This window comes from Papio anubis, chromosome 7 (genome assembly GCF_008728515.1).
Source record: "Papio anubis isolate 15944 chromosome 7, Panubis1.0, whole genome shotgun sequence".
In the NCBI taxonomy this organism is placed as follows: domain Eukaryota; kingdom Metazoa; phylum Chordata; class Mammalia; order Primates; family Cercopithecidae; genus Papio; species Papio anubis.
The window spans coordinates 2,906,463-2,932,255 of record NC_044982.1 but is presented as its reverse complement, the minus strand read 5'-3'; the positions used below and the strand labels follow the sequence as shown (position 1 = coordinate 2,932,255).

The following is a 25,793-nucleotide window of genomic DNA, read 5'->3' as shown; positions in this document are numbered from 1 at the left end:
CCCCACTGGAGCAGGAGCAGCTCCTGTCACCCTTCATCACTCAGGAGATTCTGAGGTTTCAGGAGCTCTGTGTCAGAAACGGGACAAAGACCAAATATCTCTCTATAATGCCACATGGGTCTTATGATAATGAACCCTACGTTTAACTTTCTCAGGAATTACCAAGCTGTTTTTCAGAGTGGCCTGGCCTGACCTACGTTTTCATTTCCACCAGCAATGTATGAGGGTTCTAATTTCTCTACATCCTTGTCAACACTTGTTATTGTCTGTGTGTTCAATAACAGCTATCCCAGTGGGCGTGGCGTGGCATGCCATTGTCTTTCTGATTTTCCGATGGTGTTGAGCATCTCGTCATGTGCTTATTGGCTACTTGTGTATCATCTTTGGAGAAATTCCTGTTTAAATCCTTTGCCCATTTTAAAAGTGGATGATTTGGCCAGGTGCGGTGGCTCACGCCTGTAATCCCAGCACTTTGGGAGGCTGAGATGGGCAGATCATGAAGTCAGGAGTTCAAGACCAGTCTGACCAATGTGGTGAAACCCTGTCTCTACTAGAAATACAAAAATTAGCCAGTTGTGGTGGTGCATACCTGTAATCCCAGCTACTCAGGAGGCTGAGGCAGGAGAATCGCTTGAACCCCAGGAGGCAGAGGTTGCAGTGAGCTGAGATCGCACCACTGCACTCCAGCCTGGGTGACAGAGCAAGACTCTGTCTTCAAATAAATAATAAATAAATACGAAATAAAATTGGATGATTTGTCTTTTTGTTTTTGAGATAAAAGAGCTCTTGGCTGGGCGAGGTGGCTCACGCCTCTAATCCCAGCACCTTGGGAGGCCAACGCGGGTAGGTCACCTGAAGTTGGGAGTTCAAGACCAGCCTGACCAACATGGAGAAACCCGTCTCTACTAAAAATACAAAAAATTAACTGGGCGTGGTGGTGCATGCCTGCAATCCCAGCTACTTGGGAGGCTGAGCAGGAGAATTGCTTGAACCCAGGAGGTGGAGGTTGTGGTGGGCCAAGATCGTGCCATTGCACTCCAGCCTGGGCAACAAAGTGAAACTCCGTCTCAAAAAAAAAAAAAAAAAAAAAGTTATTTACATATTCTCTATACTAGACCCTTATTAGATGGATGATTAGCAAATGTTTTTCTCCCATTCTGTAGGTTTTTTCTCTTTTTTTTTTTTTTTTGAAACAGAGTCTTGCTCTGTCACCAGGCTGGAGTGCAGTGGCGTGATCTCAGCTCACTGCAACCTCTGCCTCCCAGGTTCAAGCAGTTCTCCTGCCTCAGCCTCCCAAGTAGCTGGGACTATAGACACACACCACTACACTCAGCTAATTTTTGTACTTTTAGTAGAGACAGGGTTTCACCATGTTGGCCAGGATGGTCTTGATCTCTTGACCTTGTGATCCACCTGCCTCGGCCTCTCAAAGTGCTGGGATTACAGGCATGAGCCACCATGCCCGGCCTGGTTTTTTTTTTTTTGGAGATGGAGTTTCACTCTTGTTGCCCAGGCTGGAGTGCAATGGCACGATCTCAGCTCACTGCAACCTCCACCTCCTGAATTCAAGCAATTCTCCTACCTCAGCCTCCTAAGTAGCTGGGATTACAGGTGCCTGCTACCATGCCCGGCTGATTTTTGTATTTTTAGTAGAGATGGGGTTTCAGCACGTTGGTCAGGCTGGTCTCGAACTCCTGACCTCAGGTGATCCGCCCAAAAGTGCTGAGATTATAGGCGTGAACCACTGCGCCCAGCCTTTTTTTTTTTTTTTTTTTGAGACGGAGTTTCACTGTTGCCCAGGCCGGAGTGCAATGGCGCGATCTCGGCTCACCGCAACCTCCGCCTCCCAGGTTCAAGCGATTCTCCTGCCTCAACCTCCCTAGTAGCTGGGATTACAGGCATGTGCCACCACACTTGGCTAATTTTGTATTTTTAGTAGAGATGGGGTTTCTCCATGTTGGTCAGGCTGGTCTCGAACTGCCGACCTCAGGTGATCTGCCCGCCTCGGCCTCCCAAAGTGCTGGGATATAGGCGTGAGCCACCGTGCCCAGCATTTTTTTTTTTTTTTTACGAGACAGGGTCTGGCTCTTGCCCAGGCTGGAGGGGCCGTGGTATGATCATGCCTCACTGCAACCTTGAACTCCTGGGCTCAGGTGAGCCTCCTTCCCCGGCCTCTTGAGTAGCTAGGACTACAGGCATGCACCACCATACCTGGCTAATTTTTTTATTTTTTGGAGAGATGAGGTCTTATTTTGTTGCCTGGGCTGGTCTTGAAATCCTGGTCCTGAACTCCTGGTCCCAAGTGATCGTCCTGCCTCAGCCTCCCAAGTAGCTGAGATTATAGGCATGCACCACCATGCCTGGCTAATCCTTTTCATTTTCTTGATAGTGTCCTTTGAAGACAAAAGTTTTTAATTTTGATGAAATCCAGTTTATCTATCTTTCTTTGCTTGTGTTTTAGGTGTCATGTCTAACAAACATTACTTAATTTGAGGTGATGAAGAGTTGCATCTGTTTTAAGAGTTTTTCTTTTATAGTTTTAGCTCCTATGTTTAGATTTTTTTTTTTATATCTACTGAGTTAATTTTTGTTTATGGTGTGCGGTAGAGGTTCAACTTATTCTTTTGCATGTGGTCATCCAGTTGTCCCAGCACTATTTGTTAAAAACACTGTTCCTCACTTTTACACTGTTGGTGATTGTAAACTAGTTCAACCATTATGGAAAACAGTATGGCGATTCCTCAAGGATCTAGAACTAGATGTACCATATGACCCAGCCATCCCATTACTTGGTATATACCCAAAGGATTATAAATCATGCTGCTATGAAGACACATGCACACGTATGTTTATTGCGGCACTATTCACAATAGCAAAGACTTGGAATCAACCCAAATGTCCATCAGTGACAGACTGGATTAAGAAAATGTGGCACTTATACACCATGGAATACTATGCAGCCATAAAAAAGGATGAGTGCGGCCGGGCGCGGTGGCTCAAGCCTGTAATCCCAGCACTTTGGGAGGCCGAGACGGGCGGATCACGAGGTCAGGAGTTCGAGACCATCCTGGCTAACACGGTGAAACCCCGTCTCTACTAAAAAATACGAAAAACTAGCCGGGCGAGGTGGCAGGCGCCTGTAGTCCCGGCTACTCGGGAGGCTGAGGCAGGAGAATGGCGTAAAAACCCGGGAGGCGGAGCTTGCAGTGAGCTGAGATCCGGCCACTGCACTCCAGCCTGGGCGACACAGCGAGACTCCGTCTCAAAAAAAAAAAAAAAAAAAAAAAAAGATGAGTTCGTGTCCTTTGTAGGGACATGGATGCAGCTGGAAACCATCATTCTTAGCAAACTATCACAAGAACAGAAAACCAAACACCACATGTTCTCACTCATAGGTGGGAACTGAACAATGAGATCACTTGGACTCGGGAAGGGGAACATCACACACCGGGGCCTATCATGGGGAGGGGGGAGGGGGGAGGGATTGCATTGGGAGTTATACCTGATGTAAATGACGAGTTGATGGGTGCTGACGAGTTGATGGGTGCAGCACAGCAACATGGCACAAGTATACATATGTAACAAACCTGCACGTTATGCACATGTACCCTAGAACTTAAAGTATAATAATAATAAAAAATAAAAAAAGAAAAAAAAAACAAAACAAAAACCCTGTTCCTTCCCTCGTTGAATTGTCCTGGCACCCTCAGTGAAAATCACTTGCCCATAAATGTTTGGGTTTATTTCTAGATTCAGAGTTCTGTTGCATTGATCTGTATGCCTGTCCTTATGCCAGTACCATACTGCCTTGATTACTGTTGTTTTGTAGTAAGTTTTGAAATTGAGAACTGTGAGTCTTCCAACTTTGTTCATCTTTGGTCGAGATCGTTCTAGCTGTTGGGGTTCTTTACATTTCCATATGAATTTGAGATTAAGTTTGTGAGTTTCTGCAAAAAAAAAAAAAAAGCCAGCTGGGATTTTGATACAGATTGTTCTGAATCTGCAGGTCAATTTGGGGAGTATTGCCATCTTAACAGTATTAAGTCTTCCAACTCATGAACATGGTATGCCTTCCCATTTATTGAGATCTTCTTTCATTTATTTCCACTATATTTTGTTTTTTCTTTTGTTTCGTTTTTGAGTCAGGGTCTTGCTCTGTCACCCAGGCTGGAGTGCAGTGGTGGGATTTTGGCCCACTGCAACCTTTAACCCCCCACCCCAGGCTCAAGCAGTCATCCCAGCTCCGCCTCTTGAGTAGCTGGGACCACAGGTCTACACCACCACGCCCAGCTAATTTTTGTATTTTTAGTAGAGATGAGGTTTTACCATGTTGGCCAGGATGGTCTCAATCTCTTGATCTCGTGATCGGCCTGGCCTCCCAAAGTGCTGGGATTACAGGCGTGAGCTACCGCACCTGGACTTTTTTTTTTTTCTTCTTTTCTTTTCTTTTTTTTTTTTTTGAGCTGGAGTTTTACTCTTTTGCCCAGGTTGGAGTGAAGTGGCGTGATCTCGGTTCAAACTCCTGACCTCAGGTGATCCACCCGCCTCAGCCTCCCAGAGTGCTAGGATTACAGGCGTGAGTCACATTTGTCTAATTTTTGTATTTTTAGTAGAGACAGGGTTTCACCACTTTGGCCACACTGGTCACAAACTCCTGACCTCAAGTGATCCTCCCACCTCAGCCTCCCAAAATGCTAGGATTGTAGGCAAGAGCCATTGCACCTAGCCTATTTTGTATTTTTCATTATACACATCTTACACGTCTCCTCTCAGATTTATTCCTAAGTCTTTTATTATTTTCGATGCTATCATAAGTAAAATTGTTTTCTTAATTTCATTTTCAGACTGTTCATTGCTAGTGTATAGAAATACAATTGATGTTTGTATATTGGTCTTGTATATATCCTGCAAGCTTGCTGAACTCACTTATTAGCTCTAATAGTTTTTTTTGTTTATCCTTTCTCCTTAAGTCTTAATGTTTAAGCTGAAATTAACTTCCAGGTCAGAAGGCAACATTGAATGCAGAAGAAATGGCAGACTTTTACAAGGAATTTTTAAGCAAAAATTTTCAGAAGCACATGTATTATAACAGGTAGGTGTTTACTCTTTTCCTGAAAATTTGAATAGCACATCCAGATTAGGTAGGAGTGTTTTCTTACCTGAATTTAACAACATTCATGTTAATACCAGAGGTAGAAGTTGCAAGCCTTTATCCACTTTTTTTTTTCTTTTTTTTTTTGAGACAGAGTCTCACTCTCACCCAGGCTGGAGTACAGTGGCACGGTCTCCACTCACTGCAAGCTCCGTCTCCTGGGTTCACGCCATTCTCCTGCCTTAGCCTCCCGAGTAGCTGGGACTACAGACACATGCCACCACGCCCAGCTAATTTTTTGTATTTTTAGTAGAGACGGGGTTTCACCGTGTTAGCCAGGATGGTCTCCATCTCCTGACCTCGTGATCCGCCCGCCTCAGCCTTCCAAAGTGCTGGGATTACAGGCGGGAGCCACCGCGCCCGGCCTATCAACTTTATTTTTTAAGTGACTGCAGTGGCTTAAAAAGATACCAATTTTTTTAGGCCGGGCGTGGTGGTTCACACCTGTAATCCCAGCACTTTGGGAGGCCAAGGTGGGCGGATCACCTGAGGTCAGGAGTTCAAGACCAGCCTGACCAACATGGAGAAACTGTCTCTACTGAAAATACAAAATTACCCAGGTGTGGTGGCGCATGCCTGTAATCCCAGCTGCTCAGGAGGCTGAGGCAGGAGAATCGCTTGAACCTGGAAAGTGGAGGCTGCAGTGAGCTGAGATCGTGCCATTGCACTCCAGCCTGGGCAATGAGAACAAAACTCCGTCTCAAAAAAAAAAAAAAAAAAAAAGGGTTTTAGCTGGTTACAGATAAATAATGACCTGTGTTTGCAGGTGAAATTAATAGGACATGATATCTGAGATTTGCTTTAAAATATTTGTAGGTTGGATCCAGTGCCTCACACCTGTAATCCTATGACTTTGGGAGGCCAAGGTGGGTAGATCACTTGAGTCCAGGAGTTCAAGACCAGCCTGGGCAACTTAGTGAAACCCCATCTCTACAAAATTAGCCAGGCATGGCGGCGTGTGCCTATAGTCCGAGCTACTTGTAAGGCTGAACTAGGAGGACCACTTGAACCCAGTAGGTTAAGGCTACAGTGAGCCGAGATCCAGCCACTGCATCCCAGCCTGAATGACAGACAGAGTAAGACCCTGTCTCAATAAATAAATAAATAAATAATAAAAATAAAAAATTATATATATATATATATATATATATATATAAACAACAGTTTCAGAGTTACAAAGCCTGATGGGCAGGTGAAGCCAGACCTCAAGAATGTCAACATGGGCCAGGCACAGTAGCTCACACCTGTAATCCCAGCACTTTGGGAGGCCAAGGATTGCTTGAGCCGAGGAGTTTGAGACCAGCCTGGACAACATGACAAAACCCTGTCTCTACAAAAAATACAAAAATTAGCTGGGTATGGTAGTGTGCGCCTGTAATCCCAGTTGCAGGAGGCTGAGGCAGGAGGATCCCTTGAGCCCAGGAGGTGGAGGTTGCAGTGAGCTGAGATCCCGCTACTGCACTCCAGCCTGGGCTACAGAGTGAGACCTTGTCTAATAAATAAAAAAGAATGTAGATATAGTCAAAGGCTGGATGGACTCAGTGAGGGTCAGTCTGACCTAAAGATGAGTCCTGAAATATCTGGATTCCGTTTCTAAGGTTGTCATGCATTACTCTGAATTAGTTAAGTCATTCAAACAAGCAAGTATAATCTTTTCCTGGTCTTTGGACTTGTAGCTTGTTTGCACTGGGCACAATCTCTGACAGGCTTCATGTTTTCTCTGGCACTTGGGTGAAGAGGAACAGCCTTACCCAAGATGAGGCCTTAGAGGCACCTGGCCCCCACCACCACCTCTGGCCCCTGCCTTCCCTGTGGCAACAGCAGAAGCGTAGCTTGCTTTTACATGTCATAGAATCAGGTTGTCTGTATTAGTGAAATGGAATATGGCTTTTCCTTGAAGAACTGTAATCCCCACGGGCTACCGGTTTTCCTCTCCTGGAAGTGCTTATTTACTCTGGGCACTGCTCCTCATGACAGCATCGCTTAAGTAGGTAGAGATGTAAAGGTGGTTTGCAGGGGGAGAGGAACTTTCTGTCCTGCCATGCAAAGCCTCCAGAGTGGTCGTGGCCCATCACACCCCTTGAATGCTGCCAGCTCGCTAGGCCTGGGGTTTCCAAGGGCTCTCGGATCTTTTAGCAAAAATCGAAGTAGTACTTAAGAGGCTGAGGCAGGAGAATTACTTGAACCTGGGAGGCAGAGTTTGCAATGAGCCAAGATTGTGCCACTGTACTCCAGCCAGGACAACTAAGCAAGACGAAAAAACAGAACAAAAAAGAAAAAACACCAAAGGAGGATGGTGGCGGCCTCCAGAAACAAGGTTGGGGAGGGCTCCAGGGGTCGCCAGTGGGCCTCACTCAGCCTGAAGAGAGGCAGGCCTCTGCGGCTAGTTCAGCTTTAACAAGGGCGGGGAAAGGGCAAAGCAGTTGAGGCCTGGTCAGTTGAACTCACCCTCAGCCGAGAGCCGCTTCTGGGCCAGGGCACCAAGCCTCAGTCCCTGCCACCGTGTCACCTGTGCATCCTCTGTTTCTCTACAGAGACTGGTACAAGCGCAATTTTGCCATCACCTTCTTCATGGGAAAAGTGGCCCTGGAAAGGATTTGGAACAAGCTTAAACAGAAACAAAAGAAGAGCAACAACTAGGAGTCCACTCTGACCCAGCCAGAGTCCAGGTTTCCACAGGAAGCAGATGGTTAGAGGAGCTCCTTTTACAGGAGCTCTGAGAAAAACTGGAACTGATCTCAAGAAGCCCCACATCTCCCTAAGGGGCCCCATGGCTTGTTTGGGGGCAGGGTGGGTCCTGGGGCACTGTGGGCCGCCTGCCTGCCGATGTGGGCTCTAGGCCAGCTTGTTGTCACGGACACGGTGTCAAATAAAGCCCAAGCACTGGGTGCCCACTTTCTCTGTTTCAAATTATACCCATTCAAAACAGAACGATTTAAAAATACTGGCCCGGCACAGTGGCTCACACCTGTAATCCCAGCACTTTGGGAGGCGAAGGCGGGCAGATCACTTAAGGTCAGGAGTTCGAGATCAGCCTGGACAACATGGCAAATACAAAAAATTAGCTGGGCATGCTGGCACGCACCTGTAATCCCAGCTGCTCTGGAGGCTGAGGCACGAGAGGCTTGAACCCAGGAGGCGGAGGTTGCAGTGATCCAAGATCACGCCACTGCACTCCAGCCTAGAAGACCGAGGGAGACTCTGTATCCAAAAATAATGATAATAAATAAATAAATAAATAAAAATACTAAGAAAGTTTTACTGGAAAAAAAAGTCTGCTGACGGGAATGATGTGGAAGCTGACTGCCAAGCCGTCGGTGTGCTGGCCATGGGGTCGGCACCACCCTGGCTGGGAGTCATCGGCTGGTGGGTCCTCACAGGCTCATCCTGGATGCGGTGCGGTGTGAGGATGTGAAAGCAAATTCAGCAGCTGGTGGGTCCTCACAGGCTCATCCTGGATGCTGCGGTGTGAGTCATCGGCTGGTGGTCCTCACAGGCTCATCCTGGATGTGGTGCAGTGTGAGGACGTGAAAGCAAATTCAGCAGCTGGTGGGTCCTCACAGGCTCATCCTGGATGCGGTGCGGTGTGAGGACATGAAAGCAAATGCAATTTTATTGCATGCCAAACATTTAAATCCTGATTGTTGGTGTTAACTATGTTAGTAGATTCTTCAATGCTGTAAGCAAACTAACAAGAAACAGCAGCACTGTTTTCCTCTTTTCTTAAACACGAAGGTTAAATGGCCAAGCGTGGTGGCTCATACCCGGAATCCCAACAATTTGGGAGGCCAAAGCAAGCAAATCACTTGAGCTCAGGAGTTCAAACCAGTTTGGGCAACATGGCGAAACCCTGCCTGTACCAAAAATGCAAAAATTGGCTGGGTGTGGTAGCACGTGCCTGTGGTCCCAGCTACTTTAGAGGCTGAGCTTCGAGGACTGAGCCAGTGAGGTCCAGGCTGTAGTCAGCCAAAATCCCACCACTAGGCGACAGAGCCAGACCATATCTCAAATAAAAATTAAAAAAAAATTAAAAAGCCCAGGCGCGCTGGCTCACGCCTGTAATCCCAGCACTTTGGGAGGCCGAGGTGGGCAGATCACGAGGTCAGGAGAACAAGACCATCCTGCCCAACATGGTGAAACCCCGCCTCTACTAAAAATGCAAAAATTAGCTGGGTGTGGTGGCGCGTGCTGTGATCCCAGCTACTCAAGAGGCTGAAGCATGAGACTCACTTGAACCCAGCAGGCGGAGGTTGCAGTGAGCCGAGATCGCGCCACTGTCTTTTTTTTTTTTTTTTTTTAGACTGTCTCAAAAAAGAAAAAGATTATTCTAGGCCTGGCATGGTGGCTCACACCTGTAATCCTAGCACTTTGGGAGGCCGAGTGGGTGGATCACTTGAGGTCAGGAGTTCGAGACCAGCCTGGTCAACATGGTGAAACTTCGTCTCTACTAAAAATATAAAAATTAGCCAGGCGTGGCACATGCGTGTAGGTCCCAGCTACTTCAGAGGCTGAGGCAGGAGAATTGCTTGAACCCAGGAGGCGGAGGTTGCAGTGAGCTGAGATAGCACCACTATACTCCAGCCTGAGTGACAGAGCAAGTCTCCATCCCAAAAAAAAAAAAAAAAAAAGGCCGGGCGCAGTGGCTCAAGCCTGTAATCCCAGCACTTTGGGAGGCCGAGGTGGGCAGATCACGAGGTCAGGAGAACAAGACCGTCACTTGCTAACATGGTGAAACCCGCCTCTACTAAAATGCAAAAAATTAGCTGGGTGTGGTGGCGTTGCTGTGATCCCAGCTACTCAAGAGAGCTGAAGCATGAGACTCACTTGAACCCAGCGGGGCGGAGGTTGCAGTGAGGCGAGGTCAGCGCCACTGTCTTTTTTTTGAGACTGTCTCAAAAAAGAAAAAGATTATTCTAGAGCCTGGCATGGTGGCTCACACCTGTAATCCTACTTTGGGAGGCAGTGGGTGGATCACTTGAGGTCAGGAGTTCGAGACCAGCCTGGTCAACATGGTGAAACTTAGGTCTCTACTAAAAATATAAAATTAATGAGGCGTGGCACATGCGTGTAGGTCCCAGCTACTTCAGGAGGCTGGAGGCAGGAGGAGGAATTGCTTGAACCCAGGAGGAGTTGCAGTGAGCTGAGATAGCACCACTATACTCAGCCTGAGTGACAGAGCAAGTCTCCATCCCAAAAAAAAAAAGGCCGGTATGGCAGTAGAGGCTCCAAGCCTGTAATCCCAGCACTTTGGGAGGCCGAGAGGCAGATTGGATCACAAGGTCAGGAGGTCGAGACCATGCCTGGCTAACAGGGTGAAACCCCGTCTCTACTAAGAAATACAAAAAACTAGCGGTGAGGTGGCAGCGCCTGTAGTCCCAGCTACTCGGGGAGGCTGAGGCGGAGAATGAAGTGAACCTGGGAGAAGCGGAGCTGCAGTGAGCTGAGGATCAGGCCACTGCACTCAGCCCTGGGCTACAGGCGAAGAGACTCGATCTCAAAAAAAAAAAAGGCTGGCCTGGGCGCGGTGAAACACTGCCGTCGGCGGCACTGGCTGGTGGATCCACGAGTCAAGAGATTAAGACCATCCTGGCCAACCTGCAGGTGAAACCCATCTCTGCTAAAAAATACAAAAATTAGCTGGGCATGTTGGCGTACGCCTGTAGTCTCAGCTACTCGGGAGGCTGAGCCAGGAGAATCGCTTGAACCTGGGAGGCAGAGGTTGCAGGGAGCTGAGATCACACCACTGCACTCCAGTCTTGGCAACAGAGCAAGACTCCATCTTAAAAAAAAAAAAAGCCTGCTGGGTGCAGTGGCTCACGCCTGTAATCCCAGCACTTTGGGAGGCCAAGGCAGATCATGAGGTCAGGAGATCAAGACCATCCTGGCTAACACGGTGAAACCCCATTTCTACTAAAAATGCAAAAAAATTAGCCAGGCGTGGTGGTGGGTGCCTGTAGTCCCAACTACTCGGGAGGCTGAGGCAGGAGAATGGCATAAACCTGGGAGGCAAAGCTTGCAGTGAGCCGAGATTGCACCACTGCACTCCATCCGGGGCGACAGAGCGAGACTCCGTCTCAAAAAATAAATAAATAGCCGGGCGCGGTGGCTCAAGCCTGTAATCCCAGCACTTTGGGAGGCCGAGGCGGGTGGATCACGAGGTCAGGAGATCGAGACTATCCTGGCTAACATGGTGAAACCCCGTCTCTACTAAGAATACAAAAAATTAGCCAGGCACGGTGGCGGGCGCCTGTGGTCCCAGCTACTTGGGAGGCTGAGGCGGGAGAATGGCGTGAACCCGGGAGGCGGAGCTTGCAGTGAGCCGAGATCGCGCCACTGCACTCCAGCCTGGGAGACACAGTGAGACTCCGTCTCAAAAAAAAAAAAAAAATAAAAATAAATAAATAAATAAATAAATAAATAAAACGATTATCCAGCCAGGTGTGGTGGCTCATGCCTGTAATCCCAGCACTTTGGGAGGCCAAAGCAGGCAGATCACCTGAGGTCAGGAGTTCGAGACCAGCCTGGCCAATATGGTGAAACCCCGTCTCTACTAAAAATACAAAAATTAGCCAGGTATTGTGGCAGGCGCCTGTAATCCCAGCTACTCAGGAGGCTGAGGCAGGAGAATTGCTTGAACCCGGGAGGTGGAGGTTGCAGTGAGCCGAGATTGTGCCACTGCACTCCAGCCTGGGTGACAAGTGACACTCTCTCTCCAAAAAAAAAAAAAAAAAAAGATTAACCCCAAAATTTGTATGCTCAAGTTTTTTTTTTAATTAGGTTAAATATAATTGTAACAGCCATATTCAAATACAGTATTTCTGTAGGCTTTTAAATATTTACAAAATAAAGCTTATCTCAGTGATGTGGGTTTTTTGTTTGTTTTTTGTTTTTGTTTTTGTTTTTTGAGATGGTGTCTTCCTCGTTCGCCCAGGCACTATCTCGGCTCACTGCAACCTCTGCCTCCCAGGTGCAAGCGATTCTCCTGTCTCAGCCTCCCAAGTGGCTGGGATTACAGGCATGCACCAACACACCCAGCTAATTTTTGTATTTTTAGTAGTGACAGAGTTTCACCATGTTGACCAGGATGGTCTTGATCTCTTGACCTCACGATCTGCCCGCCTCGGCCTCCCAAAGTGTTGTGATTACAGGCGTGATCGGCCCAGTGATGTGTTTTATACCACTTTTCCCACAAAATGCATGTTTGTTAAAATTCCAAATATTTTAAATATGTTAATTTGAAGTTTAAAAGCAGAATAAAATTGAGTCTCTTTCCCCCACTTTGTGTGTTGGGTGGTGTTTAGTAGGCACTGATTTTTTACCTGCTCATATTCACCCAAAAAAAGGAACCGGATGTGGCTATCAGAAGTTCAGCAGGACTCACAAGGGCTATCTCAGGTCACTGAAAACAGGACATCTAATGCCTTTTCTTCTTTTTGTTTTGTTTTGACACGGACTCTCGCTCTGTCGCCTAGGCTGGAGTGCAGTGGCATGATCTCTGCTCACTGCAGCCTTCACCCCCCGGGTTCAAGCGATTCTCCTGCCTCAACCTCCAGAATAGTGGGATTACAGGCACGCACCACCACGCTCGGCTAATTTTTGTATTTTTAGTAGAGACGGGGTGTCACCATGTTGGCCAGGCTGGTCTTGAACTCCTGACCTCAGGTGATCTGCCCACCTCAGCCTCCCAAAGTGCTGGGATTACAGGCTTGAGCCACCGCTCCTGGCCTTCCTTGTTTTTATTTAATCCTAATAATGTACAGGAAGCTGCACCTGCCTGCAAGCCGCAGCTCCCTTGATGCCATCCTGTAGCTCTGGCAGAGCCCCCAACAGGGCTCCAATTGGCGTCAGGTACAGCATTTGCTCTGCACAAATGCTGGATTTATAATGATTAATAGGAACGTCTTCAAAAAAAACCTCCCCGGCAGAAGGCCGCCATGTGGGGAGCATCTTTGGGAACTGCAGGTGGAGGACCCAGGCCTGCCCACACTCATGCTGCTCTTTAAAGAAGCAGAATTACATCAGGGCTGCAGAGAAGCCTTGCCTTGGGGCAGCAGTGCTACCCTGCTTCGATCTTTTGCTGCTAAGAGGACAAAGCTTGAGAGCTGTTTTCTGACAAACCCTTTAGTCCGCTTCCAGCGGGAGGAAGTGGCTGCTTCCAAGCCTTTGTGCCTCAGGCACACGCTGAGGCTTCCACCCCCAGCAGAGGAGTGAGCCACAGAAGGCCCTTTGTTCTGTACATTTGCAAGGAGTATTTTACACTTCTGATTAACAGGGAAACCAAGCAACTCCTGGCAGATTGTATGACAGTTTTCTGTTTGCTGATTTATTTTTATTCGTATTTTTGCTACCGGCATTGTTTTTTCTTTAAAAAAAAAAAAAAAAAAAAAAAAAAACAGAAACAAGGCTGGGTGCAGTGGCTCACGCCTGTAATCCCAGCACTTTGGGAGGTCAAGGCGGGTGGATCACGAGGTCAGGAGTTCAAGAATAGCCTGGCCAGCATGGTGAAACCCCGTCTCTACTAAAAATACAAAAATTAGCTGGGCCATGGTGGCGCATGCCTGTAACCCCATCTACTAAGGAGACTGAGGTAGGAGAATGGCTTGACCCCAGGAGGCAGAGGTTTCAGTGAGCCAAGATCGCACCACTGCACTCCAGCCTGGGCAACAGAGCAAGACTCCATCTGAAAACACAAACAAACAAACAAAAACAGAAACAAAAATAGCTCTATTCTGCTGACATTTTTACAGTTAAAATTGTAACAGTGTGTCTGGTTAGGAAATCGGAGCAGCATAGGAAGGAGTAAATGACAAAGGAATAGGCTTCCTTTCTAAATACATAATTAATTGTCCTGAAAGTGAGGCTGGAGGTTCCTGCTCCGAAAGCCCCCTAATTGGGAGGCGGCCGGTAGAGTTTCGGGTCTGGGTGCTGCTGGCATTTTCCTCCCCGTGGCCCACTGGGTTCGCCTTCCCAGAGTCTTACTAGATTCCCTCTCAGACTCCCCCATGCTTGCATTCTTTTTTGTCTTTTAACATAGATCCCTTCTGAACTGTGTGCTTCAGCGCCTTCTTTCCTTTCCAGAGTGTTTTCCGCTTGTGGTGCATGCTCTGCAGTGGCTCAGCCTTTGTTGTGGATGGCTGAGGGCGAGGCTGAGCCACCCGTGCCTCCTGGTGGATGTGGGCCGCACCCTTCCACCTGCTGACCAGCTGTTCTGGCTGCTCCCTCGATAGGCTGCAAGCATTTGAAGGGAGGAGATGTGGGGAATGGTTAAAATCTGCCAACATTTATTCAGCCAAGAAATACTGAGCACCTGCTCTGCTGGGCAGTTCATTGTTGCTCCCCCTGCACAGACCAGCAGGATTTAAAGTAAGAGAAAAAAGCCAGTCACATAATGTAGACCCCACCAGAATGTTTTACAGAATCAGCTGATCTGACTCATGTTTACATTCCCTGTTAATCATAGATTTTAATTATTATTATTATTTTTTTGAGATGGAGTCTCGCTCTGTCACCAGGCTGGAGTGCATTGGCGCGATCTCCGCCTCCGGGGTTCAAGAGATTCTCCTGCCTCAGCCTCCCTAGTAGCTGGGAGTACAGGCGCCTGCCACCACACCCAGATGACTTTTGTGTTTTTTAGTAGAAACAGGGTTTCACCATGTTGGCCAGGATGGTCTCAATCTCTTGACCTTGTGATCCACCCACCTTGGCCTCCCAAAGTGCCGAGATTACAGGCGTGAGCCACCATGCCCACACCCAGCAGATTTTAATTATATTCTTAATTTTCTTTTTCTTTCTTTCTTTCTTTTTTTTTAAGATGGAGTCTCGCTCTGTCGCCCAGGCTGGAGTGCAGTGATGTGATCTTGGCTCACTGCAACCTCCACCCACCGGGTTCAAGCGATTCTTCTGCCTCAGCCTCCCGAGTAGCTGAGACTACGTGCACACACTACCACTACCAGCTAAGTTTTGTATTTTTAGTAGAGACACTGTTTCACTATATGAGCCAGGCTGGTCTCAAACTCCTGACATCATGATCCGCCTGCCTCGGCCTCCCAAAGTGCTAGGATTACAGGTGTGAGCCACCGCGCCTGGCATATTCTTAACTTTCAATTGCAGAAGTCTTTCTACTCACAATGTACAGCAATTATATCTGAGTGCTCATTAATAAAATGATTTCTTGCTATGTCACAATGAAAGCACTGTGAAATTAATGACCAAGTTTTAAGACATGAAATTTCCTTTTTTTTGGTGACAAGGTCTCACTCTGTCCCCCATGCTGGAGTACAGTGGAGCACTCTCCGCTCACTGCAACCTCTGCCTCCCAGTCTCAATACTCCTGCCTCAGTCTCCTGAGTAACTGGGACGACAGGCACTGGCTACCAGACCAAGCTGATTTTTACCTTTTTTTTTTTTTTTGAGACGGAGTCTCGCTCTGTCGACCAGGCTGGAGTGCAGTGGCCGGATCTCAGCTCACTGCAAGCTCCGCCTCCCGGGTTTATGCCATTCTGCTGCCTCAGCCTCCCGAGTAGCTGGGACTACAGGCGTCCACCACCTCGCCCGGCTAGTTTTTTGTATTTTTAGTAGAGACGGGGTTTCACCGTATTAGCTAGAATGGTCTCGATCTCCTGACCTCGTGATCCGCCCGTCTCAGCCTCCCAAAGTGCTGGGATTACAGGCTTGAGCCACCGCGCCTGGCCATTTTTATACTTTTTGTAGAGACAGGGTTTCACTATGTTGCCCAGGCTGGTCTCGAATTCCTGGGCTTAAGCGATCTTCCCGCCTCATCCTCTCAAAATGCTGGAATTACAGGCATGAGCCACCGCTCCTGGCCAAGACATGAAATTTCAAGTAGGGATGTACATACAATAACATGAGCCCTTCAAGGCACCTGTCATACTCCCTACGTGGCCTCATCTATCTGGAGCCTCAGGTATAACCCTCAGAATGCCCTCATAACCACTCCCCACTCCACAAAGACATGGCTCCCCTGTGAAACCAGTCTCCCCTGGCTGGAGAGGTGCTCCTGCTCTGTGCCCCTCAGTGCTCTGGACAAGCCTCAGTGATCTATAGAACTCTGGCCAGGCGAGGTGGCTCATGCCTATCATCCCAGCACTTTGGGAGACCAAGGCGGGTGGATCACCTGAGGTCAGGAGTTCGAGAGCAGCCTGGCCAACATGGCGAAACCCCATCTCTGCTAAAAATACAAAAATTAGCCAGGTGCGGTGGTAGGCACCTGTAATCCCAGCTACTTGGGAGGCTGAGGCAGGAGAATCACTTGAACATGGGAACTGGAGGTGGTAGTGAGCTGAGATTGCACCACTGCACTCCATCCTGGGCAACAGAGAGAGACTCTGTCTCAAAAAAAAAAAAAAAAAAAAGCCTGGCGTAATGGATCATGCATGTAATCCCAATGCTTTGGGAGGCTGAGGTGGGCAGATCATGAGGTCAAGAGATCAAGACCATCCTGGCCAACATGGTGAAACCCTGTCTCTACTAAAAATACAAAAATGAGCTGGGTGTGGTGGCGCGCACCTGTAGTCACAGCTACTCAAGAAGCTGAGGCAGAAGAATCGCTTGAATCCCGGAGACGGAGGTTGCAGTGAGCCTTGATTGAGCCACTGCACTCCAGCCTGGCAACAGAGTGAGACTCCATCTCAAAAAAAAAAAAAAAAAAAAAAAAAAAGGACTTTGGGCACGGATGCCTGTTATCCCAGCACTTTGGGAGGCCAAGTTGGTCAGATCACCTAAGGTCAGGAGTTCGAGACTAGCCTGACCAACATGGAGAAACCCCATCTCTACTAAAAATAGAAAAAATTAGCTGGGCATGGTGGTGCATGCTTGTAATCCTAGCTGCTGAGAGGCTGGGGTAGGAGAATTGTTTGAACCTGGGAGGCGGAGGTTGCAGTGAGCCAAGATCGTGCCCCTGCACTCTAGCCTGGGCAACAAGAGCAAAACTCCATCTCAAGAGAAAAAAAAAAAGAAAAATTCTAGATTTACAGAACCCACTCGGCCGTCGTGTCATTGGTGATGTGTCAGCCTCTCCACACACACCAGCATCTCCCTAGTGGGGGGTGAGTCATACTCATCTCTTACCCAGATTGCTCAATGAATGAATGCAGAGGCTCATGGGAGGAGAAGTGTAGTGAGGATAGGCTTTTGTCTGCCTGGCATTTCTGGGGCTCAGGCCTCCCCATTCTGTGCCCATGTGGCTCCAGAAAGGCCAAAGTCACCTCCTCTACAGAGCTGGGCACACCAGCCAGCATAGCTGGCCAAAGCTAGCCCCGGCCTTCCCAGAGCAATGAGGAAAAAAGATCCAGCACTTTCTTCCCAGGGGGTTTTGAAGTCAAGGGTGTAAGTCTGGTAGTGATCCTGCCCAAAGATGAAGTCAACTCCGCAAAGCAGAGCTGAGACATGGAAAGAGGAAGATTCCAGATAGGAAGGTTGGAGTGCCTGGATCCAGCCATGCCTGGGGCCTCAGATCACCCTCCAACTTTGAGGTATTTGCTTGAAATGATTCACATTTCTTTACCTGCACCCCAGAAGCCTGACTGACCCATATTACCTCAAACAGCACACGCCTAGAGCGGCGTCTGAGGCTTCAGTTCTTGGGGTAGGGGTAATAAAGGGGGTGGTGTGATCTGGGTATATTTCAATCAACATCCAGTAGGCTCTGAGTCCCAGGGTCCACCTGAAACCAAGCCAGGCTGGCAGAGGCCATGAGTCCATTTCTGGGCTTGACCATCAGAGGCATCTCCAGTTGATTTCAAACAGCCTGAGACACCCTCTGGGAGGGGAGTGTGGGTGCCAGGAGTCTGTAATGAGATAATCATCACACAGTGAGAAAGAAAGGTCATCCCAGGTAAGCGCCTGGGGGGCTTGGGATGCTGGCACTGTGCAGGAGGCCTGTCCCTCGGGGATTCTTAGTGAATGAGCCTTGTCACTTGACAATGAATGTGCCATTGTAAAGAACTCAGGCTGGGGCGGTGGCTCATGCCTGTAATCCCAGCATTTTGGGAGGCCAGGCAAGCGGATCACTTGAGATCAGGAGTTCCAGACAATCCTGGCAAACATGGCGAAACCCCGTCTCTACTAAAATGACCCAAAAATGGCTGGGCGCGGTGACTCACGCCTGTAAGCCCAGCACTTTGGAAGGCCGAGGCAGGTGGATCACCTGAGGCCAGGAGTTCGAGACCAGCCTGACCAGCATGGCAAAACTCCATCTCTACTAAAAATAGAAAAATCAGCCGGGCATGGTGGCACACTCCTGTCGTCCCAGCTACTTGGGAGGCTGAGGTGGAAGAATTGCTTGGGTCCAGGAGGGGAGGTTTATTTCAGATCGAAGACTGCATCCAGCCTGGGACAGAGTTGCCTCAGAAAATAATAAATAAATAAATAAAATATGACAATATGTGTGTATAGTTTTCCCATTCTTTTTTTTTTTTTTTGAGATCGAGTTCTCGGCCTGCCGCCCAGGCTGGAGTGCAGTGGCCGACCTCAGCTCACTGCAAGCCTCGGGCCCCGGTTCACGCCATTCTCCTGCCTCAGCCTCCTCGGTAGTTGGGACCACAGGCGCCGCCAATCACGCTCGCTGTTTTTCTTTAGGATGTGAGAGACGGTTTCAATCGTTAGCTGTGATGGTCTCGATCTCCTGACCTCGGATCTCACTTTGTCTCGCCTCCCAAAGTGCTGGGATTACAGGTTTGCTTTCACCGCATCCGCCCAGTTTTCCATTCTAACCACTTTTTTTCTTTTTTTTTGAGACAGAGCTCTTGCCCTGTCGCCTACAGGCTGGAGTGCAGTGGCCGATTCAGCTCACTGCAAGCCCGCCTCCCGGGTTCATGCCATTCTCCCACCTCAGTCTCTGGAGCAGCTGGGACTACAGGCGCCTGCCACCACGCCTGGCTAATTTTTTGTATTTTTAGTAGAGACGGGGTTTCAGTGTGTTAGCCAGGATGGTCTTGATCTCCTGACCTCATGATCTGCCCACCTTGGCCTCCCAAAGTGCTGGGATTACAGGCATGAGCCACTGCGCCCAGCCCATTCTAACCACTTTCTTTTTCACTTGCCTATTTCATTGTTCAGACGGAGTCTCCCTCTGTTGCCCAGGCTGGAGTGCAGTGGCCGGATCTCAGCTCACTGCAAGCTGCGCCTCCCGGGTTTACGCCATTCTCCTGCCTCAGCCTCCCAAGTAGCTGGGACTACAGGCGCCCACCACCTCGCCCGGCTAGTTTTTTGTATTTTTTAGTAGAGACGGGGTTTCACCGTGTTAGCCGGGATGGTCTCGATCTCCTGACCTCGTGATCCGCCCGTCTCGGCCTCCCAAAGTGCTGGGATTACAGGCTTGAGCCACCGCGCCCGGCCCATTCTAACCACTTTCAAGTGCACAGGCCAATGTCATTGAGCACAGTCACACTGTTGTACAGGCACCATCCACCTACAGAACTTTTTCATCCGCCCAGACTGAAACTCTGTCCCCATTAAACAACTCCCCATCTCCCACTCCCAGTCCCTGGCAGCCACCATTCCACTTCCTGTGTCTATGAATTTGCCGGCTCTGGGGACCTCAAGCCTAGTGTTTGTCTTTTTGTGACTGGCTTGTTTCAGCACAGGTCCTCCAGGTCCATCTGTGGTGTAGCAGGTGGAGACCTGTTGCAGGCAGGTAAGCCAAGTCCCAGTCTTGGCTATGCCACTTGAGCCCTCTGAGCCTCAGACGCTGCTGTAGACTGGGAATAGTGACCCTTCACCACAAAAGGTACATGAGGGGTCCACTTAGGTTCCTGGGAGGACAGCAGGGTCCTTGGTGACTTATTCAGTGGATAGTCCTAAGTACCTCCTGTGTGCCAGGCCCTGCTGTACCCCTGGGAATAGAGCCACGAAGAGGAGGGCTGCCATTCTCCCTCTCCAGCTGCTTTCCTTCCACCCAGCAGCGCCCCTGCTCAGACACTCTGCTCACCTCACTGGTCTGCCAGGAAGGTCATCTCTTTCCTTTGATGCTGTTGAAAATGGGTTGGTTGGCCGGGCGCGGTGGCTCAAGCCTGTAATCCCAGCACTTTGGGAGGCCGAGACGGGCGGATCACGAGGTCAGGAGATCGAGACCATCCTGGCTAACACGGTGAAACCCCGTCTCTACTAAAAAATACAAAAATTAGCCGGGCGAGGTGGCGGGCGCCTGTAGTCCCAGCTACTCGGGAGGCTGAGGCAGGAGAATGGCGGGAACCCGGGAGGCGGAGCTTGCAGTGAGCTGAGATACGGCCACTGCACTCCAGCCCGGGCGACAGAGTGAGACTCCGTCTCAAAAAAAAAAAAAAAAATGGGTTGGTCAATATCCCAGAAGTGTTCAGGGTGCTTCAAGTTGCATTTTGAGCTCTTTAGCTATTGATTGGGAAGAATAATTGTCTTCACTTTATCCTGAGTCGGCCCTTTGGTGGAGAAATGCAGGAAAGGCTATAGGAGGAGGTGGTCAGGGGGCCTTCTGTCCAGGTATTTAGGAGTTATGAGCTCTTCTGGGCCCACCCCAGCTGACAACATCACACCTCCACCCAAGCACACATTTGACCCAAAGACTTGAGTTTGCCAGCAAAGCCAGTCCAGGGTTTGGTTCGGAGTGGAAAGATTCACATGAAAGAAGCTGGAGTGGTAGGCAGAGAGGCCTAGAGAAGATCCGTCTGTCTGTCTGTTTCATTCCCCTGACCCCTCCCCACCAGCCACACCCGGGTTGAGGAGCACCAGCAGCCACGGACTGGCATGTAACCGGCTGGTCAGTGTGCTGGGAGCACAGTTCCAGGCAGAGGATCTGATGCTGAAAAGAGTCTCGCCGGGCGCGGTGGCTCAAGCCTGTAATCCCAGCACTTTGGGAGGCCGAGGCGGGTCCCTCGCGGGGTGGGTATCCAGTGCAGCCCTGGTCTGGCCCGGCAACCTCTCTGGTAGGGTCACGGCAGGATGCCTATCAGGGCGGGATGGCACATGCCTGTAGTCCTAGCTACTTGGGAGGCTGAGACAGGATAATCGCTTGAACCCGAGAGGCAGAGGTTGCAGTGAGCCGAGATCGCACCATTGCACTCCCGCCTGGGTGATAGAGCGAGACTCCATCTCAAAAAAAAAAAAGCAAAAACAAAACAAAAAACCAGCGTGGGCAACACAGGGAGACCCCATCTCTACAAAAATTAGAAAATTGGCCAGGTGTGGTGGCTCACGCCTCTAATCCCAGCACTTTGGGAGGCCAAGGCAGGCGGATCACAAGGTCTGGAGATGGAGACCATCCTGGATAACACAGTGAAACCCCATCTCTACTAAAAATACAAAAAAATTAGCTGGGCATGGTGGCAGGCACCTGTAATCCCAGCTACTTGGGAGGCTGAGGCAGGAGAATGGCATGAAACCGGGAGATGGAGCTTGCAGTGAGCCGAGATTGTGCCACTGCACTTCAACCTGGGCGACAGAGCAAGACTCCATCTCAAAACAAAACAAAACAAAACAACAACAAACAAACCAGCCTGGGCAACACAGGGAGACCCCATCTCTACAAAAAATAAAAAAACTAGCTGGGCAGGGTGGCTCGTGCCTGTGGTCCCAGCTACTCAGGAGGCTGAGGTGGGAGGATCACTTGAACCTAAGGGGTCGAGGCTGCAGTGAACCCTGATCGCACCGCTGCGCTCCAACCTGGGTGACAGGAGGCAGAGATTGCAGTGAGCCAAAGTCGCACCACTGTACTCCAGCCTGGGCAACAGAATGCAACTCCGTCTCAAAATAAATAAATAAAAATAAATAAAGTGTGCGGTTCAGTGGCACCAACTACATTCATGGCAGCCTCACCACCGTCCATCTCCAGAACTTTCTCATCTCCCCAGACAAGCCCTGTACCCATTAGGCAGGCTCTCCCCACCCCCACCCACCATTCACTTATTCACTTACCTACCTTCCTTTCTTTCTTTCTCTTTCTTTCTTTCTTTCTTTCTCTTTCTTTCCTTCTTTCTTTCTTTCTCTCTCTCTCTTTTTCTTTCTCTTTCTCTTTCTTTCCTTCCTTCCTTCCTTCTTTTCCTTTCTTTTCTTTTTCTTTCTTTCTTTTTTTCTTTTTTTTAGATAGGGCCTCATTCTGTCACCCAAGCTGGAGTGCAGTGGCACTATCTTGGCTCACCACCACAGCCTCAGGCTCCCCAAGTAGCTGGGACTACAGGTGTGTACCACCACACCTTGCTAATTTTAAAATTTTCATTTGTTTTAGAGTCAAAGTCTCACTCTGTTGCCCAGGCTGGTCTCGGGATGAGCGCCTCCTGGATTTGGGGTGGGGCCCTCAAAGACACAGACGCACAGCAGGGAAGAGCAGATGAGGTGGAGGCAGAGGCTGGAGGGACGTAGCTGCAAGTCCGGGAGCACCCAGGGCCCGTGGAACCACAGAAACCGGAGCGAGGGAGCCAGCCCTGCTGACATCTTGATTCCAGGCTTCATTGCAGAACTGAGAGAGAGAATAAATCCCTTTCATCCTGAGCCCCCAGTGTGTGGTGCTGTGGTGCAGCAGCCACAGGAAACACGTACTTTCCAGAATGACAGCTGGCATCCGCAAGAACAGCAGGGATTCATCAGCATTTGGAAGTGAGACTGGGTTGATGTGCAGTCCCGGAAAAGGAGACGGAGATTGATGTCTGGTGGCAGGAGCCTGTGTGTTCAGCAGCTTCTGGAAGGAATCGATAGATGGAAGCTGCTGCAGACGTTGCTGACAGCCTCTCCCTGAGGCCAGACTCCAGAGCTGGAACCTGGTGGAAGCCTTCGTCTCCTCACGTACTGCAGCGGCGACAGAGGTGGGGCAGTGTGAGATCTGAGCCGAGGCCCCGTGTGAAAGTCCCCTCTCAGCTTCCCCATCTGTGACATGGGTTGCACCTGCCCTGGCTGCTGCTCACGAGAGATGGTGAGCAGTGCTCTGTGCTGCATGGCCTGACTGCTGAGGTTCTGTGAAGACGGGAACCACAGGGGCTGAAAACGATGGAGCCACCAGACCACCAGGTTCAGCTCGCCCCCACCCCAACCCCATCTTCTCTCTGAAGGCTGCGCTTTTCCTTTTCAATATGACCTAAGCCCTTTGCAGTGATATCTCCATGCGCACATTTCCTTACTCAGGGTCTGGGTCTGCCCTGCAGAGCTGAGCTGAACAGCACAATCAGGACTTTCTGTTGGGACAATTGAATGCAACCCTCCCACCACCAGCTCTGCCCTCCTCCTGTTTCCATGGATCTGGACATTCCCTCTGCACAGGTGGGGGCCGTGGCTGGAAGTCAGCCTCTGCTGGAGGTGCCCGAATCCATGCCTCTTGCCCCCAGATCACCTTTCCCTTGGACGTTGCCCGAGGCATGTGGTCCCAGTTGGCCAACATGGAGCTGAGTTGGGAGGATGCGAGTGACCCTCTCCTCCCAAAGATCATTGCAAATCCTCAGGGACAGAGAGATCTGCTGAGAGAGAAAGAAAACAGTGGGAACAGTGCCCACAGCTGTGCTTCCTCAGTAGACAGGTGGCAGGGCTGCTGGGGGAGGGAAAAAGGAAGCCGGCCGGGGTGGGGGTGGGGGAAAGTAGGGTCCCTGGAGAACTCATCCTGGAGAAGTTCAGCAATAGGAGAGGAGGGCGGGAGCATGGAGGTATCTCCCATATACCACCCCTGCCTCTGGGGGTAGAGGTGCCACCCCAAAGAGCAGGGCTTGTGGACTCAAAGAACACCAGAGAGGATTGGGGCGCCCCAGCCTGCATGCCCATCCCCAGCCTGCTGCAGCGTGTTCCGGGGGGGTGCGGTGGGCCTAAGCCAAGCAGTGCCTGACATTCTTCTGGCCACAGACAAGGATCCAAGGTGGGCTGGTAACCTTGGGAGGTGGAATCCAAGTGAAGCCTAGGGCATTGTTGATGTCTGGGGGGACAAGCTTCCCCTGCTGGACAGTGGGGACCACAGATACAACATCTGGAACTGCTCTGGCCATTTCTGCTTCTACAGAGGGAGCCAGACTGACCTCCAGCCACACAGCCATGCAGATACTGGGAGGCAGAGCCAAGAAACCTGCAGGGACATGGAGACCCCAGTGTAGGGTCTGGAAGCTTAAGGGCAACCACAGCCTGCTCATCTGGGTGCCTACATAAGCCAACAGCCCTTATGTAGTTTAACCAGTCGAATCATCTAGGATTCCAGCAAGAAATAGGCTTCCCAGGCCGGGCGCAGTGGCTCACACCTATAATCCCAACACTTTGGGAGGCTGAGGAGGTGGGATCACCTGAGGTCAGGAGTTTGAGACCAGCCTGGCCAACATGGTGAAACGCCATCTCTACTAAAAATACAAAAATTAGCCAGGCATAATGATGGGTGCCTGTAATCCCAGCTACTCAGGAGGCTGAGGCAGGAGAATCACTTGAATCTGGGAAGCGGAGGTTGCAGTGAGCCGAGATCGTACCACTACACTCCAGCCTAGGTGACAGAGTGAGACTTTGTGTCAAAAAAAGAAAAGAAAAAGAAATAGGATTCCCCCCAGAGGGATTGAAGGAGACTTGAATGAAAGGGCAAGATGGGTGAATAGGGATTTGGAAACAAACCAAGGATGTCAGGGCACCTAGAGACTAGGAACAGAGAGAAGCCAAAGGAACAAGGGGCAGGGATGGCATCTGACAGGGGCTGCCTGGTGGGAGCAACCAGGAGAGCAGTCAGGACAGATGCCCCTTCGGCTGGAAATGAGGAGACGGGAAGGGACTGAATACGCGGACTGCTCTCTCCTCCCATCCAGGCTTCCTCCTGGGCTTCCCTGTTAGGGATTGAATTGTGTGCCCCCAAAATTCATATGTTGAAGTCCTAACCCCAGTTAGGGCCTTATTTGGAACTAGGGTCTTTGCAGATGTGATTAAAGTGGGGTCATACTAGAGGAGGGCAGGCCCCTAATCCAACATGACTGGTGTCCTTATAAAAGGGGAAATGTGGGCCGGGCGCGGTGGCTCACATCTGTAATTCCAGCACTTTGGGAGGCCGAGGTGGGTGGATCATCTGAGGTCAGGAGTTCGAGACCAATGTGACCAATATGTGAAACCCCATCTCTAATAAAAATACAAAAATTAGCCGGGCATGGTGGTTTGCTCCTATAGTCCCAGCTACTCGGGAGGCTAAGACAGGAGAATTACTTCAACCTGGGATGCAGAGATTGCAGTGAGCCGAGATGCGCCACTGCACTCCAGCCTGGGCGACAGAGCGAGACTCTGTCTCAAAAAAAAAAAAGACAGTTGGCGGCGGGGATGTGAGCTGGGCGTGGTGGCTCACATCTATAATGTGAGGCTGAGGCGGGTGGATCATTTGAGGTCAGGAGTTCAAGACTAGCCTGGCAAACATGATGAAACCCCGTCTCTATTAAAAATACAAAAATTAGTGGGGTGTGGTGCCAGGCGCCTGTAATCCCAGCTATTCGGGAGGCTGAGGCAGGAGAATCGCTTGAACCTGGGAGGTAGAGATTGCAGTGAGTGGAGACTGCACCATTGCACTACAGCCTGGGTGACAAGAGTGAAACTTGGCTCTGCGCAATGCCTGTAATCCCAGCACTTTGGGAGGTTGAGGTGAGCAGAGCACTTGAGGTCAGGAGTTCAAGACCTGCCTGACCAACCTGGTGAAACCCCGTCTCTACTAAAAATACAAACATTA

At 49.8% G+C, this 25,793-nt stretch overlaps 1 protein-coding gene across 2 annotated transcripts in view; it reads left to right on the top strand.

Moving 5' to 3' along the window:
• Positions 1–8,046, top strand: part of LOC101023761 (cytochrome c oxidase assembly factor 8) — a 31,143-nt gene extending 23,097 nt beyond the window's left edge. The window contains exons 5-6 of one of the 2 annotated variants that reach the window (XR_001905139.2): positions 5,002–5,092; positions 7,687–7,767. Coding sequence is in view for 1 of the 2 variants with exons in the window: in XM_009212313.3 (XP_009210577.2) it covers positions 5,002–5,092; positions 7,687–7,792 (197 nt within the window). In the remaining variant the exon portion in view is untranslated. Of the gene's footprint in view, positions 1–5,001; positions 5,093–7,686 lie in introns of both variants that reach the window. The other variant, XM_009212313.3, reaches the window with a different exon arrangement.
• Positions 8,047–25,793: the final 17,747 nt, after the last annotated feature.